This window comes from Pneumocystis jirovecii (genome assembly GCF_001477535.1).
Source record: "Pneumocystis jirovecii RU7 chromosome Unknown supercont1.3, whole genome shotgun sequence".
NCBI lineage: Eukaryota > Fungi > Ascomycota > Pneumocystomycetes > Pneumocystales > Pneumocystaceae > Pneumocystis > Pneumocystis jirovecii.
In genome coordinates, this window is record NW_017264777.1 from 289,591 (window position 1) to 306,937 (window position 17,347).

The 17,347-nt window shown below is 29.8% G+C and overlaps 9 protein-coding genes across 9 annotated transcripts; 7 read left to right on the plus strand and 2 right to left on the minus strand.

Annotated features, from left to right (window-relative positions):
• Positions 1-291: 291 nt before the first annotated feature.
• T551_00748 (uncharacterized protein) lies at positions 292-2,379 on the plus strand (the record flags this gene model as incomplete). Its single annotated transcript, XM_018373012.1, has 5 exons — positions 292-517; positions 565-717; positions 758-1,446; positions 1,489-1,953; positions 2,005-2,379. The coding sequence occupies 5 exons, from the start codon at positions 292-294 to the stop codon at positions 2,377-2,379; spliced, it is 1,908 nt and encodes a 635-aa protein (XP_018230758.1).
• A 283-nt stretch (positions 2,380-2,662) lies between these two features.
• On the plus strand, positions 2,663-3,266 carry T551_00749 (uncharacterized protein; the record flags this gene model as incomplete). The annotated part of the gene is made up of 4 exons (XM_018373013.1): positions 2,663-2,682; positions 2,725-2,738; positions 2,787-3,014; positions 3,061-3,266. 4 exons carry the CDS (start codon positions 2,663-2,665, stop codon positions 3,264-3,266), a joined length of 468 nt encoding a protein of 155 aa, XP_018230759.1.
• Positions 3,267-4,584: 1,318 nt separating this feature from the next.
• On the minus strand, positions 4,585-6,376 carry T551_00750 (uncharacterized protein; the record flags this gene model as incomplete). Its single annotated transcript, XM_018373014.1, has 6 exons — positions 4,585-5,251; positions 5,295-5,706; positions 5,754-5,923; positions 5,964-6,181; positions 6,223-6,230; positions 6,298-6,376. The coding sequence occupies 6 exons, from the start codon at positions 6,374-6,376 to the stop codon at positions 4,585-4,587; spliced, it is 1,554 nt and encodes a 517-aa protein (XP_018230760.1).
• Positions 6,377-6,665: 289 nt separating this feature from the next.
• On the plus strand, positions 6,666-8,002 carry T551_00751 (FG-nucleoporin NUP53; the record flags this gene model as incomplete). The annotated part of the gene is made up of 5 exons (XM_018373015.1): positions 6,666-6,905; positions 6,952-7,019; positions 7,062-7,127; positions 7,172-7,305; positions 7,347-8,002. The coding sequence occupies 5 exons, from the start codon at positions 6,666-6,668 to the stop codon at positions 8,000-8,002; spliced, it is 1,164 nt and encodes a 387-aa protein (XP_018230761.1).
• Positions 8,003-8,451: 449 nt separating this feature from the next.
• T551_00752 (uncharacterized protein) lies at positions 8,452-8,992 on the minus strand (the record flags this gene model as incomplete). The annotated part of the gene is made up of 2 exons (XM_018373016.1): positions 8,452-8,749; positions 8,793-8,992. 2 exons carry the CDS (start codon positions 8,990-8,992, stop codon positions 8,452-8,454), a joined length of 498 nt encoding a protein of 165 aa, XP_018230762.1.
• Positions 8,993-9,414: 422 nt separating this feature from the next.
• Positions 9,415-9,773, plus strand: T551_00753 (uncharacterized protein; the record flags this gene model as incomplete). The annotated part of the gene is made up of 4 exons (XM_018373017.1): positions 9,415-9,461; positions 9,530-9,596; positions 9,627-9,661; positions 9,728-9,773. 4 exons carry the CDS (start codon positions 9,415-9,417, stop codon positions 9,771-9,773), a joined length of 195 nt encoding a protein of 64 aa, XP_018230763.1.
• A 1,078-nt stretch (positions 9,774-10,851) lies between these two features.
• On the plus strand, positions 10,852-11,920 carry T551_00754 (uncharacterized protein; the record flags this gene model as incomplete). The annotated part of the gene is made up of 5 exons (XM_018373018.1): positions 10,852-10,923; positions 10,968-11,061; positions 11,115-11,149; positions 11,199-11,445; positions 11,490-11,920. The coding sequence occupies 5 exons, from the start codon at positions 10,852-10,854 to the stop codon at positions 11,918-11,920; spliced, it is 879 nt and encodes a 292-aa protein (XP_018230764.1).
• Positions 11,921-12,843: 923 nt separating this feature from the next.
• T551_00755 (uncharacterized protein) lies at positions 12,844-15,404 on the plus strand (the record flags this gene model as incomplete). Its single annotated transcript, XM_018373019.1, has 5 exons — positions 12,844-12,975; positions 13,021-13,169; positions 13,215-13,255; positions 13,306-13,735; positions 13,784-15,404. 5 exons carry the CDS (start codon positions 12,844-12,846, stop codon positions 15,402-15,404), a joined length of 2,373 nt encoding a protein of 790 aa, XP_018230765.1.
• A 687-nt stretch (positions 15,405-16,091) lies between these two features.
• On the plus strand, positions 16,092-17,012 carry T551_00756 (uncharacterized protein; the record flags this gene model as incomplete). The annotated part of the gene is made up of 10 exons (XM_018373020.1): positions 16,092-16,121; positions 16,169-16,210; positions 16,251-16,274; positions 16,318-16,419; positions 16,464-16,489; positions 16,533-16,568; positions 16,612-16,675; positions 16,726-16,758; positions 16,800-16,907; positions 16,950-17,012. 10 exons carry the CDS (start codon positions 16,092-16,094, stop codon positions 17,010-17,012), a joined length of 528 nt encoding a protein of 175 aa, XP_018230766.1.
• Positions 17,013-17,347: the final 335 nt, after the last annotated feature.

Genomic DNA, 17,347 nt, shown 5'->3' on the forward strand with positions numbered 1-17,347 from the left:
CAATTTAAAATTCTTATATTTATTATCCTTATTATCAATTACAGCTAACATTTATTTATCTAAAGATTTAGATATCGATATAATTTCAAAAAACACGAAATAAAAAAGTATAAAATAGATAAAAGCAGGCCTTTAAGACGCGTTTTTATAAAAGAATATAGAATAGTTTGTAGAGTATAGGTATATTTTTCCTTTTTTTCCGCAATTTAAAATCATATTAAAGGGTTTTGCTGCGAAAGTTTTTAACGTACGTTTATTAAAATACATTTTAATTGAATAAAAGAAAAAAAGATGCGCTTGACTCTTTGTTTCACTTTTTTTGTATGTGTTCCATCTGTTTTTAGTTTTCGAAAATATATTACATTAGGAGATGATGTTTTTTACTCAAAAAATTTTGAATCATGCACATATCATCCATTAATTGAAATCACTTCATTTAAAGCCAAATATTATCGGAAAGTACCATCCATAGAGTTCAATATGTCCGCAAAAAGCTTTGTAGGAGATAATGTTACAAGTATATTATAATATTTAGTCAATAATTAAACTTATAAAAAAATTCAGTATCTTTCTCATTTACAGTTTATGGAAAAACTTACATAAATAAAACATATGATACATGTGATCTTGGGATTTCTGAGCTATGCTATCTAGAAGCAAAGTCCTTTTCAGCTAAGGGATCATTACCATTTTCTTTTAAACAAATAAATATTCCAGGTTATTTCATTTTATTTAAAATATTGACTGAAAATACAAGAAATTATGTTTGAAATTCCTGATTTTGAAGGAAAAGCTTATTTTCGCTTTTATTCTACAATAACAGGAAATGAAATTTCTTGTTTAAAAACAACAATTACAAGTAAACAATCGTTTCACCATAAAATTATAACATGGATATGTCTTGGCTTTTTTGCGCTATCAGCTTTGACATCATATATAGCATTTTCTTCACAATCATGTTTTTCATACGCTTTGCTGACAGCTTCTCATTCTATTCCTGGATTATTAACATTTTGGAATTACTTTCAATTTCTTACAGCAATGACAATGGAAAATGTAGTATACCCGACTCCCCTAATTGCATGGGGTTCTAATTTTGCATTTTCTCTTGGTCTTATTCGCTTTTTCCAGCAACTTGTATATATGTTTAATAAGTTTACAAAAAATTATATAAATATAGGCTTAAACAGATTCAAAAGGGAAAAAATAGATGATAATAGCTTTATATCACCAGATTTTTACAAAGGTATTCAAGGTCAACTAAATTATTTGAAAATTACCAATACTAATGCTTTTATAACATCAATTACATGCTTTGCGACAGCTATTTTAGCATTTTTCATTATTTCTATAACGTTTTCTCTTATTGCAAGAATAATTAGACGAAATGAAAGATTTGTTAGAAAAAACTGGATAAATTTCAGTCTTTGGTCTATTTTAAGAGTGGTTAGTTTTATAAATAAATATAAAAATCACTTATTTTATTAGCTGATTATTAATATTTTTGGATTGTCGTTTATTTCTATTTATCAACTAGTGCTTCATGATGCTTATCAACCTAAAGTGCTTGCAGCATTTTCTTTGCTTATATTTGTAATACCGGTATTAATATTAAGTTTATTATATTTTATTCGATGCTATTTTCGAAAATTAGATCAAGAAATGACTGCTAAATACTGGGGCTGGCTTATTGTTGAATATAATTCTAAAAGACAACATTTTTATCTTATTTTTTTTGTATACTCTCTATGTAAAGCACACATTTTAGGAATCTTCAGTTTCCCATCTAAAGCACAAACAATTTCACTTTGTACAATTGAACTGTGTTATTCATTAAGTATAGTAATTTTACGACCATTTGAGTCTATTAGAGCACATATCCTTGAGCTATCTCTTGGAGCAATTAAAACACTATGTTTAGGATCCATTATTATGTTCTCTTTTAATATATCGGTATATATATATATTTGTTCTAAATGAATGACATTCTGAAGATGTATTTAGGGATTGTCACGAGTATTATTAGGTACCATGATTGTAATGTTATCTGCTATAGGTCTGTTATTTTTGTTTGCTTTCATTTTATGGAACTTTTTTGTCATTTCACTTCTAGCTCACCATAATGATCATATTTATTATGATTGTTCTAGACGAACAAGTAGCTTATCCGATAAAATTTATGATTATAAACGTAGAATTTTCAAAACAAAAAATTTTGGAAAAATTTCTGGTTATGACCAATATCTTTATCCACAAAAACAACCTAGTGGTTATCTTTCTGAAGGCCATGGGTCTACTATTCATAACACGAAACAACACTATATTGCTAATTGTCCCAGCACTACAACTTGTCCCTCAGAAAGAAAGAACGAAAAATAAATATTTCTTGTATCCTAATTCTACATAATTTCTAGGATTATACATTTACAAAACCTCTTAAGATAATTTAAGAAAATACACTTTTTTGAAAAAGCATGAATTCAATGTAAAATTTTATGTAGTTTTAGTCTATGTAGATATAATAAATTTCCTATTTCTGTTCCCTACATAAAACCCATTTAATATTGCTATTCTATACATTTCTTTATTTTTCTTTTAATTCTATATAATATTCTATCTAAACGTAACGCGGTAGTGCAATAACCTCAATTAACGTCTTAATATGCAAAACTCTTTAAAAAGGTATAAAATACCAATTTTTTATGTTTTCTAATATATTTTTAGAAGAATTGACTTAGGTTTCCTCTATATTTGTTTTTAAAACACTTTTTAACACGTTTTTTTAGCAGATTTAACAGCAAACAATATAGGTGTTTTTAGAACTCTTCACCAAGTCTTATTTCCAATTACTTATAATGAAAAATTCTATGAAGAAAGCCTAAATATCGGGGAATTAGCAAAACTTGCATATTTTAATGATATATGTGTCGGCTGTATTAGATGTCAGCTGGAAGATGAAAAACTTTATCTTATGACACTTGGTGTTTTAGCTGCATATAGGTGCATTGGTATAGGTGTGATTATCATACTATTAACGTTTTTATTCTCTAAACAAGATAGGTCAAAAGCTTTTAGACCATATTTTAGAACATGCACAGAAATTGAATATAAAAAGTATTTACTTACATGTATGGACAGAAAACAAAGATGCCATCGAATGGTATACAAAGCGGAAATTCCATATTCTAGAAACATTGCCAAACTATTATACAAAGATTCAGCCAGGCACTGCACATGTTTTGTCAAGAAATATTATAGATAAATAATTTGTAGCATAATCTATAAGCATAATCGTAATTGCATTTTAATACTTGCTAAGCAATATTTAAATCCTTTTAATAACTTATTATTAACAGAACAATATACATGTTAGATTCAAGTATAACATATACTTTTATTTTCAAAAATACCACCAAAATAATTCTGAATATAAATCTAAATTTAATATGAAAAAAACTACATCGAACATAATTAAGAAATATTATTTTTTCCTTTTTGTAAATAGCTTTGCAGCCAACTGAAAAAACTATACAAGTTGATATTATGGATATACCAGGAACAAATTTTGGTCTATATCTATCAATACATATTAATTCAAAATTAACAAGTCAAAAAAGAAAGTTTAATATTATATATTACTATTATTACTATTTAAAACATGCATAATATTATCAATTTACTTTCATATAAAAATATATAACACATCTATGTTTACTTAATAACTTTAAATTATTAGAAAAAAATCAAATTTAATAATTAATTATTACGCATTTCAGATATAAGATATATATAACGAAAAAGTTTAGAAAGTTATATCATCAGAAATTAATAGAATATTTCTTTAAATCTAGTATTATAATAGACCTATCAAACATTAAGTTATATAAAAAGTTCAGGTATGATAAGTTAAAGACCATTTAATGTTTAATAAAAGCAATGAACATTATTATTAATATTCAATAGAAACATATAATTATAAATTATAATGAATAACAGAATCTATAAAACTAAAATGCGGATTCATTATCTATACTTTCGATAATTTTGCCAAAAATAATATAAAATACAATAAAAACTACATTAATTTTTATATGAATTTATATGAAGACATCACTACAGTATCTACTTTTACAAAAACAATCTATTTACTAAAACAACTTATTAAAACAAAAGACAACCATACTTTATATATTTAATGAAAAATAAAAAAGTAAATAAAAGATAAATCATGTCATGTGAAATAAAATCCATCATTAGTAATATGAATTTTATCAAACTTATCAAAATAGTCAAGATTCTATAAAAATACAATCCCCTTAAATCCCAATTAAAAACATCATTGAAGCATAAAACTAATAATAAATAAAAAAGAAACTAGACGGTATAGAATTTACGTAAATGTATATATAAAACATACAAAATGTTTTTATGAATACTTCTCAGAAAATTAGGATTTTAATAGAGATAGCGAACATTAATATCTGTAAAACAAAGACATTATATCAATGTCTAAGGGAACACGGAGATGCTATTTATTAGATTACAATGATAGTTCAATTCAAATCTCATTTAGTGTTTTTATCGTTAATTCAATATAGTGACATTCTTTCGTAAAAAAGGACTAGGAAGTTCTTCACCATCTTCCCATGCATTTTTTCTCCACATTTCCATAACAGTTGGTCTTGGGTTCCGAAGGTTCCTGCTAGCTTCAGTATTTATCTCGTTTCTTGAAATTCCTTGAGTATGAAGTGGAGAATCAAGAGTTTTTCTATTGTTTGGAGAAACTCTTAAACGACTGGGAGTAACTGGTGTTTTCTTCGACACTGTATTAGACAACTTTAACGTATTTTCTTGTAATGGTTGACGAATGGGTATATTTGACATAGTTAGCTGCCTTCTTTCTCCAGGAGAAAAATGAGTGGGAGATAATTTAGTTAAACTAGTATCAATAGTTGTATGACGTTTATCCTTAACAGGGGATGAGCAATGAAGAGATGAAATAGTATGTGCCGATGACATTGCGGGTGATCTATTAGTAGGTCGTTCTCCAGAATGTCCTATTTCTTGTATTTTAGAATAAAATCGATCAATTTCCGGCTGTGCTCGACAAAGATGAGCATGAATAACTTTTTCTAGATTCATTTCTTTTTCATATAATATCCGTTCTCTATTTTTAAGCTCTTCTTCTTTTACCAAGACATTTGCCTCTCTTTTTAACAAAGAGCTTTCTCTCATTTTTAATTCTTTACGCCTATACACAAATCAATCAAGAAACTAAAAAACAAGCTATTTACAACGCCAATACTTCCAATTCTTTACGATAAGCTCGAAACATATCAATCATTAACAAATCAGAAGCCATTGGTCTTCTTTTCGGATCAACAGCAAGACACCATCTTATTGTATCCCTAAGAGTCATAGAGTACAAACCAGAAATAGGAGGAAATATTCCTCTACGTATCTTGTGATTTAATTCAGGCTGTGTCATTGCTCTAAAAGGCGGCAATTTTGTACACATTTCATACATAGTGCATCCTAATGCCCATATATCAGATTTTGCAGTATACGGCTCATGATTAATGATCTCTGGAGACATATAATAAGGCGTTCCAACATATGTTTGTGCAAACGTCCTAGATGGATCGTCTAAAATCCTTGAAAGCCCAAAATCACCCAATTTGACAGAAATCTCACCGTCCCGAAAAACTAGATCCAACGTTAGGAGAAAACAAACAAAATCACAAAAGTATCACTATTGTCTGGCTTAATATCCCGATGAAGCACAACCACAGACGATAACGGTGAAGGTGAAGACGAAACTAAGACTTCAGACGGCGGTGCATCCGCACCAAAATGACATCTATATAAAGCCAATGTCAGCTGTACAAAAATACTCCATAAAATATTCTCTGGTATCATCGAACTAGACCACTTAACACACATCCACAAAACACCCTTCATACTTCTCCTGCTGGCAATCTTTGATAAGTGATCCCAAGTCTCCATTACCACAAAACTCCATATACAGATATATGGTATGATTCGTACGATCAATACTTCGTCCAAAATAACGTACAATATGAGGATGCCGTAAATTCGACAAAATATGCACCTCTGAAGCCAGCTGCTTCCGCTCCCGTTCTTCCATTTTCCTGTAGTGGATCTCCTTGCGTGCAAAGACCTTTATTTATTACAAAAGTCCCTTAAATAAGCCATTTTTACCATTCCATCTGATTTCCGCCGAACCCATTTTGCATCAAAAAACAGCCAGAAAAAGCGGAAAAAAACTCACCTTACGGATCAGACCAAAAGAACCATGTCCGATCACTTCCAAGAGCTCATAATCAGCGTCATTGACTCCTTCTGAAGTCTCCATGGTCTTTGGTGACCGGTGGAGTGTTGGACAAAGTTTGAAGCACGTTGATGTTTATCAAGCGACGTGTTGCCATGGAAACCTCTCATCGAACCAGATATAAGCGTAAGGCGAGGGGCAACGACACGAAGTTGACGAGAAGCAGAAAAAACGAAAAACAGGCGGAAAGAGCAGGAAGAGGGGTGTTTAGGCAGAAGAACAGGGGAGAAACAGTGTGAAAGCAGGGGACAGTCTTTTTCAGCGAAAAAAATACGAAAATTTGGCGTTTTTTGCGTTTTTACAAACATTCAACATGTATTCAAATGATGTAGTGTCTACACCAGTGAATGCATCACCGTTTAGTATTCCATCGACCATTTCTAGCATAGAACCGTTAGGATCGCCGGCAATCAAGCCCCAGAGTGCGCCTTTGAACGGGCATTTTCGCTCATCAAGTTTTCAAGATGTTTATGTTTCCCGGGCTAATACGCCGGACATATCTATTGGGAAGCGGAAGTATGTTCCATCTCATCTTTCCCAGTTTCCGTACAGAGTAAAAGGGCCTTTTTTTTTCAAAAGAAATGCTTATTTTCGAACAGAAATCATATACACCAGATCGCTCGAGTCCTCTAGTCAGTCAGCCATCTTTTACAGCTCGAACATCAGTGTTTGTTTAGAAAAATCTGTATAAACATGCTTACTTTGAAAGATCAAATTCTCGTAAAAGCTCTTCACCGCCAAACTGGTTTGGTGGGCCTAGTTTTGGAACACCTAAGTTAGCTGACCATAAACATGTTTTTTTCAACTTATCTATTATAGATCAAATCCAAAAAAAGGGAAAGCAGGTCATAAAGTTTTAGAAGAAGAAGCACCGCCAACAGAATCGCTTTATGACATCGAAGGAGGCAGTATTATTCGAGATTTAGAATCTAACAGTCCTTCATCGGAAAATAGTAAGTCTTATGCCATTCAAAGGGCATATTAAATAATTTAGAATTCACCTTGACTCCGGAATTGTCAGTTCGACAAAAAGAAATACCCTCAAAACCATCTGCTGTACCTACGTCAGTTATTTTATTCGGATTCCCAGCAACATTAACATCTCATGTTATCTCACATTTCTCGAGATATGGAGAAATCTTGGATCATTCAGCGACGGAAAACCCAATATCTACAGGTAGTAACTGGCTTAAAATAACCTATGCGGACGAAGAAGCAGCAAATAAAGCAGTTTCATCTAATGGAACTATTATTGGGGGAACTTATATGGTAGGATGTATATTTGCACCAGTTGATGAAACAAAAACAGACAAAGATATGGACATAGCAATGGAATTGGATGCAAAAACTCCGTCTCCTCATTGCAATATGAACCAAAAACATCGATCTATTACATCGTTATCGCATCAGGAATCACCTAGTATCAATTTAGGCACATCACTTAACTCATACAAAACAAACACATGTAATGGTCGACGTATAGAAGTACTAGGTTCAGAAGGTATTTTCAAAGAAACACCAGATAAAACATATTCATGGATTACTTGGTCATCAGCAAACAAGTCAACAGAGAATCCGCAAGTAGAATACAAAAGTCAGTGGAAAAACAAACTTGTTAGAGGCATCATGGAACTACTCTTCGGATTTTAAAATACATGTGGAATAGCATAAACATTAAAAAATCATATAAAACATCTACTAGATACTATTCTCTAGCAGAAAAAAATCAACCTTCTATCAATACATTCTTTTGAAAACTCAAAACACAATAGTCTACAATGTAACATATCTGCATCCACACCACGCCCATATCAATTTAGACACTGTCACACAGTCAATTGCTATTATGCTACAATACACTAAAAGATACATCTCTAAACACTATTTATGATTTCAACAAAATACTTAAAACACTGCTGAAGCACAAAAGCACAGCCAAAACACCATTTTATCAATACTTATAAAGTATATGATGACATTTAGAGTCTCACAGTGCATCGGCGGTGCTTGCAAGTGCTTCTCAATGCCAATATTCGCTGAAATAACAAATAGCAGCAACGACTTAGTGTCTAGCAACCAATTCTGTGCCTAATAAAGCGCTATAAGCCATGAATACGCATATGTCGCCGCATATTACTACGGACTGAGAAAGAACGCCCACAATCTCTAAATGTGCAAACAAATGGACGCTCACCAGTATGAGTATATATATGAACCTTAAGATTACTCGGCCGGGAAAACATCTTAAAACACTGTGGACAAGCATAATGTTTATATCGTGTGTTAGGAGACACTGAACACGAGACTTCTCGCTGTATATTGATATCTCGTACAGATAACAAGCCATGCATTGACTCAGGAAGACGGCACGTAGGCTGAGGAACAGCTAACATAGATCTTAGACAAATTTTATAGAAAAAGAACTATAAAGCAGCAAAACTCACGCAAAAAAAATGTAGAATCAAATAATGATGAAAGTGGCAATAATGATTCATTCTGCAGATCTTTTTCAGTACTTTGAGCAAGAGGTGCACCAGGAAAACTATCAATACCCGGCAAAATCGGCAGATATTCATTTGTAGCTATTGCAGAAGACTCAACTGTATCCATTTGAAATTGTGGCAATGTTAACACTGTCATTCTGATATTATTCTAGAGCCAATAACAAATTCCTGAAACTCTTCAGAAATATTCAACTAATATATATAAATACTCAACAAATAACTTAACAAACAATGGTCAAATCAATACTCAAGATATACTTTTAAAAATATCTAATATTGTTCAATAATTTATTCACCAATATACTCAACAACTACTACTAGTATTACTCAACAAATATTCACTCTACCTCTTTATATTTTTGAAAAATAAGGTGCTAAACCGTTTTGCTTTATAACAGCAAGATCAATTTATAATTATGGCCCCAACCAAATACAACTTGGGAACAAGTTGGGAAAAAACTAGAAAGTTTGTATATTACAAATGAAACTCAACCCTAACTACAACAGAACACTAGCAAACAAAATATACAGTACAAGTGTAGCAAAGGCACGCTTAGAATGGGTTCAGACTCTACTGAGTTGGTCCCAGAACATGTAAACATTGGGTTATAATAGCTTCAACGCTAATAAACTTTAGTACAAGATAAAGGTTAGAGTTAGTTAAGCTTAAAAGTAACTTAAAAACTCTAAAAAATAAACTTAAACCGTTTCCTAAACTCAATTTGGATTTATGGGACACAGTCTAACTAATATTTTAAGTGCTAATTTAGAAAGAAATAAAATTGAAATTAAAGAATAAATCAAGGTAATAATGATATTTAAAGTTAATTTATGAAAAATAACATATCTTTTAGTTAAATGAAATTAATAGGTCATCAATAGGCTTTAAATTTTTACAAAAAGATGACTTATTTTAGAGATCGTAACCTTTGTAGACTAATTCGAAAATTAAAAACTAATCAAAGGCTAATTTAAAAGCTAATTTGAAGCAATTTTGGTATTAATTCAAAGCATTTGAACCAAAATCCATTATTTTTGTTTTTTAATGTTAACTCCGATTTATTTATTTTGGCACTTAAACATATCCATCAATTGAGACTAACTTAGCGCAAACAAAGAAAAACATAGAAATAATAATATAGAAACAATATATAGCAATGACATGCAAAAATATCACAAAGATTCTAAGAAGGAATTAGGAAGAGAGAATTTTCAATCTACTACTTTATGCAGTGCTTTTTTATTGCTTTTTTATTATTCAGTTTATATTAAATTTAGTTTTCCTTAACCCTAAAATTAAAGAACATATTGAAAAAGTAAACAAAATTACAAGATAAACAAGGCTTAAAATAGAGTGAAAATTAATTATAAGACTAAAAACTGAAAACTTTAAAAATTAAATACAAGTAGAATTTTAGCTTAACACTAACTACACTAAGCTAACTCTAAATTCCGATTTTAAATTAAAGCATCAATAAGAAAAAATATAGTATCAAAGAGAGACAATTTGACAAATAAAAAACAGGAAAAAAAGATAAAAAAGAATATACATATAGAATAAATAGATTTATCTATTTTTTTACAAAAAACAATATAACATTTTTTAATTTCAAGATATAAAAGTGACATTACGATATTGGATCAATTATATTTAATATTACAAAGAATAATAAATACAAAATAGAATAAGAACAATGATACAACAGTTTTTGAAGACATTCTAAATGAATTAGTATAATTTTATAATAACAAAAACAAATCTTAATATACACAAAAGACAGAAAAACAGTATGTTTTTAATATAAAAAACACAAAATAAATATTTGTTATGGGTATAGAATTAAAAGATATATGTTAAAGATATAATTAGAGAAAAGTCAGATGAATTATAAAGAATCTCTGCTTTAAACAACATCTTGATTAAATTTCTATCACGAATATCGATACGATAAAACCAGTGTATAAAACATTAAAGATTAAAATTTTTGTGAAAAAATGGCAAAAGAAAAAAGTTATAACCCAGCACATGAGTTTCATAAAAAAAGAAAACAAGATTATATCAAGAAGGTATACATCTTTCTCTTTTTATTTAAAGATTTTTAATTTTTTAGGCAAAGGCAGAAAAACAAAGACATCGAGATGAAAAGCTTGCAAAAAGGGATCCTGCCAAAATCGAAACACAAATATTAGAGCTTAAGAGTCTTGGTATGATTTTTCTTTAATATATCAGAATGGTAGCATAATTTAATTCATTATAGAACAGAAAGGACAATTGAGTGCATTAGATCAATCAGTAAGCCATGAATTATATTTTAAATAAAAAATTAGTAAAGAGAATCTAGAACCTTGCCATACTTGAATCAGATCTTAAAAGAATCCGAAAAATCCGTAAACATTTAGGGCCTATTATAGAAAGTGAAAAAACAAAAGCAAAAGAAGCAAAAGAAGCAAAGCAACAACAAAGAATACCAAAAAATCCAAAAAAAAGTATTTATTATGACCCTATTTACAATCCCTATGGCGTTCCCCCACCAGGAATGCCATATAAGGAGTGGAGTAGTATGGAGGATAGTGATTCATCATCCGAGGGTACGTTTGTTAACTGCGTTATTACTAGGATTAACATAAAGCAGGCCCACCAACACCAAACTCTGTTGCAGCAATTCCTATGCCAGAGGGATCACCACCTCCATCTGCATGTTTGAATAAAAAAGAGAAACAGCATCGTCAAAAATATTCCAAACATCAAAAACAAATCATAGGGGAAAACAATATATCAGATTCTCTAAATCATCCAAAAAAACGGATTAAAAGTGACGATTCCGTAAAAAAATCATCGCCTATGCCTAGACCAACCATTGTCTATACAGCGGATTCAATATTACGAAATCTTAAAAAAGAGTCTATTGCATTTGTCCCTACAGCAGTCAGACACAAATCAGCGGCATTAAAACACAGTTCGGCGTCTAAAAAGTCTAAAGAAAATACAGTGCAAACTCCTACTTTCAAACCAAGGCATTTTACTCATATTAATCCAGCACCTGACGTACAAGACGATTTATAAAAAATATTATAAATAAAAATGATCTTAGAAAATTTCTACAAGGAAAATATTTTGATCAAAAAATTGAAAAAAAGAATCACAAAAAACCTAAAAACATTCACAGAATCAAATAACAATTTAACTAACATAACTTTTCAAACATATACATCTTACAATACATTATATAAAAACATCACAGAAACACTAATATAAAGCATGTTTACTATCAATTCATCGCCTATAATATAACCTATATACATCTCTCATTTAACCCTTACCCACTTATCATTATCGTGAGACTAGTTGTCACGTGATAATAATATTACGCGTCATCATGTCTCAACTATCGAACAAGGGAACGCTGTAAGGTTCCAGAGTCAACGCTTAGACAGAAGAACAAAAAAGACACAGATAAAAAGAGGAAGAATTTAAGAAAATAGAAGGAGAAAACAAAGGAAATATAAGGAAAAATAATATATTTGATAATTATAAAAGGTTTTAAAGTTTAAACGCTTTCTTTTCAAACTAATTCTAATAAATAGCATTAATGCTTGCGTAAAAGTATTTTGTCAAGTTTGTTATTTTTTGAAGAAAAAGGACAAATAAAGAAGAAAGTATTGATTAGAAATACTTAAGGGAACAAGAAGTGTTTTTGTAGGATTTTTTTCTGAGGTTTAAAAACACAAATTGACTGGTTTTAAGTCTCTGCGTATATTTAGGAAAAATAGTCCTTTAGTGCCGAAAGGCATAAAAAATATTATCATCAGGGAGTGGGAGTAAGTAAAAAAATGTTCTTTTTCAGTTGATTCTCTAAACACAGTTTTTTAGTATATAAAACAAAGAGCAAAAAACCCCAAACAAACCTTTAGATTATTCGGGCAAAAATTTTATTAGAATATTAACGTGCAATCAAAAAGACAATTGGTGTATAGTATTTTCTAAAAATGGAGCCATTAGAGTCGGTCGTGCAGCCGACAAGCACAGATATTTTTAAACCATCTGAAATAGTCACAAATAGAACATCTAGTCCATCATCATCTCTTGTTCATATTTTATCTGGTAAGTTTGAAATGGACGTGTACCATAAAATACCATTGCTATTAAGCAAATGCATTATTTAGATTGTAAATATTAACATATTGTCTATAGTGGGGAGTAATTCCATTTCTGCATTTTTTTCATGGAGACTTCAATCTAGCAATGCATGCAAGGTTACTCTTGTTTGGCGTAATCATTTTGATGCAGTATCTTCTTACGGTATTTCTTTTAAGTATTTATATATCTTTATTATTTTATTTATAATTTATCTGTTTAGATCCAATACATATGGTTCAGAACGTTTTAGACCTCATCGAAGTATTTTACTATTCTATGCCATGTTATACTTGTACTAATCTTTTATTTAGTTGTTCAAACGATTGAAGAAGCCAAAGACCCTCATTACCCCTTTGATTATATTTTTGTATGTATTAAAGCTCTTCCAGATTTATACGATATAGCAACTATTATTGAGTCAGTTGTTACACCTTCCCATACTTGCATTATCATTAATACTAGTAATGCCATTGGCATTGAAGGTCAACTTATAGAACGGTTCCCAAAAAATCTTGTTCTCTCACTTGTTTCAGAGGCAACATTTACTCAACTAAATGTTGCTGATTATGAGCATTCTGGTCCTACAAACGTTTGGATAGGTCTTGTACAGCCAAATTCGGTGCTTCCTGAAGAGATTCAACGGGATATGATAGAATCTTTAACATTAACTCTAAAAGCAGGGAACGTTGAATGTCATTTTTCATCTAATATTCTTCAACAGCAATGGGAAAAAATGATTGGGTATTTATTTATATTTGTATTTTCATACATTAACTATTATACTTATAGACCTATCGCATTTCATCCTATTAGTGTGCTTTTTGATGAGCCCAATCATTCCGTTCTTTTAGAAAAACAAAATGCAAAAAAAATAATATCTGGCTTGCTTGACGAACTTTTACGAATAGCAAGAGCACAGAATTGCAATTTTGATATTGATTTCAAATCTAAAATTATGAATACAATGGCTGTTGATACATCTCAATCTATAATGTTTCAAGATTATACCGCTCGACGCCCAATGGAAATTCATGTTTTTCTTGCTAATCCTCTAGATATTGCAAATAAACACAACATTGATGTTCCTAGATTAGAAATTATTCATGCTCTTATGCACAATCTGAATAATTGTAAAAACATCCATAAACCGTCACCATCAGCTTCAATAGCTTTTTCTCGTCAACTATCACCAAGACCTACAGTTAGCAAAGAACATCACAAACATCATTTAGTTCATGAACCAAATGGATATAATGTACCATCAGGGGATCGACATAATTACAAACGTCGTTCTCCACAACCATTAATCAGACGAGATTCTTTAGAAGGACTTCAAGAATTTGCAGATATTGCTATGTATGGAGATATGATTCATGTTTCAAATACAGATGATAATGAAACACATGATTATAAAAACTATGTTTGTAATAATAACAATAACTCATACAATTATGCTCCAAGACAAAGAAGAGGAACATTATCTCATGATTCTATGTCAATAAAGGAAAAAGAATTAGCATTATATAGGCGTGAAAGAATGTTATACGGGAAAGAAATGTTAGAGCACAAAAAAAAGGCAACACGATATCCAAGAAACCATATTAGTGATGAATATAGTACAACGTCATATGGTTATGATGATGATGATTATGGTGATTTTCCTGTTTCAAACGGACCACCAAACGTACCACCACCAATAAATTCAGACAATTTTGATATGATGAGCATGACTTTTCGACGTCATAGAAAAAATACTACCAAAATCTCAGCTAATAGTATACGGAATACTTTTAATAACAGATCTGATATAAATAATGACTATATGACATGGGGAGGACGCCAGCGTTCACGTTCAAGATCTCAACAATATAGTTTATTGGATTCTAGTTTATTGGACACATGTGATTATATGCAAAGCAATCTTATGTTAGGTTATTCTTCAAATCGTTATGGAACAGTCGATTCAAAAGCATTGGTTAATTCACGAGCAAATTCTTTAACTACAACAGGATCCAATGAAATGCGTGACTCTAATATGTATTCAACCTACCATAATCATCGTTCTACAATACAACATGCTTCTGTTAATGATGTAATTCCTGCACATAATTCGCATCATGTTAATCATCCATATCCATCAACTATGACCTCTGGAGGAGTTCCAAGAAGCGCACATCAACGAGTCCCTTCAGCATCATTAACATCATTACAACATATGCCGCCTCGAAATATAGGTATACATCCTCAATTATCACATGGTTCTTCAAAAAATAGTTCAAACGTGAATCCTCATAGAAGTTTAACCGGAAGTGCAAGTGCAAGTATAACCAGTAACGGAAATAGATGTGCATCAGGAAGCGGTAGTGGGCATAGTAGCATAAGTTCTTTTGAAAGAGGTGGAATGATTTAAACTATCAATTTTTTTGTAACCGGCATACCGAATACAAAAATCAACGAACAAGAATTTACGTTGTGAATTACCTAGTTTTGTTTTCAAGTGCATTACATCATGCCGAAATCAATATCTAACTAATCTTCTATTACTTTTCTGAATAAATATAAATTTACAATTTATTTCACAACGATCAAAAATTTTTATTATTTGCATGACTATTATAGATTTAGGAGGTCATCCAGCATTTATATTTAGCAAACGGCATGGTTTAAGAGTCTTCTGTCTATTTTAATGTAATTGATTTAATTTTTAAGGGTTTTTTCTGTATATATTTTCTAAATCAATCTTCATTATAAATTCATAACTTCATTTTAGATTTATTCTTTAGATCTATTAACTATTTTAAAAATAACAGGTATAACTGGACTCATAAGCTCTTTAACCTTGATCATAGTAAATAACCTTTATTCATACATTTCTCTTATCATACAATTAAATAATGAAAATTATATACTGTAATTTGTCTTAAAAATATTGATTATTGTTTCAAACAAGCAAAATCAACATATTCTTATTCATTTATATTAATTTTTATATACTATCAATTATAGCGTAGATTTTAAACTTATAACCTTTAAAAATATCAAAAAAATAAGAAAAAAAGTGAAAAAATAGAAAAGAATAAAAACTATTATCTATAAAATGGGAGATGTTATTCTTGACACAACAATGGTTATTTTGATTATTTTTTCACTTTAAACAAAAATAACATATTTTAGGGACCGGTTACTATAGAACTTTATTATGATCATGCACCAAAGGTTGAAATTGTATATTTAAAATTACCTATTTATATATTAGACATGTAAAAACTTCTATGAATTGGTATTTTTCTAAAAAACAACCTATTTTTTATTGAAATAAACAGTCAAAACGTGGATATTATAATGGTGTTGTTGTAAGTAATTATTTAAAAAATATATATATATCAAAAACTAAACATCTTTTTCAGTTTCACCGTATTATTCCTGTTTGAATAAATATATTTTAATCTATATTTTAAAACATTTTTAGGATTTCATTATTCAAGGAGGAGATCCGTAAGTTTTATTAAATTACCTAGACAAAATCAAATCTTCAAAGAACAGGAACAGGTCGTGGAGGATCTTCAATATATGGGTATATCTTTAATGAATCTATTAATTTATTTTTATTTTTTTAGAGATAGTTTTGAAGATGAAATACATCCAGATCTTAAACATACAGGTGCTGGAATAATATCTATGGTTGATTTCATTATTAATTACAAAGAAATGTATACTGATTTTTAACTTAGGCAAATTCGGGTCCTGGAACAAATGGATCTCAAGTTAAATTATTTTTTTTATCAATATTAACTAATAATAAAAGTTTTTTATTACACTCAATGCAACACCCTGGCTAGATGGGAAACATACAATTTTTGGACGAGTAAAACACGGCATGAGAGTGGTTCAACGAATGGGTCTTGTTAAAACAGTATATAAAAGTATTTTTAATTTCTAAACTAATAACTATAAGGATTCAAATGATCGGCCTGAAGAAGATATAAAAATTAGAAAAGCTCTGGTTACAGATTTATAATGTAAGATTCAGTAAAAAATAAAATCAGATTGATTAAATTTAAATTACATTTAATAATAACATTAATTTCATTACTATAAAATATTTATTTAAAAAATAATATTATAGATTTAAACATATAATTTTAAAAACTAAATATCTTCAAACCATATTTTTAAAGACTATTAAATAGTTTGGATTTGAATATTAATCTAATTTTTTTTAAAAATCAAAAGACTATATTAAATATATTTTAGTACATTTATTTTTTCAATATTAAAATATTAAATCATTATTGTAAATATCATAATAAAAATAACCTTAAGAGGTCTTGAATATATTAATAAACTAACACA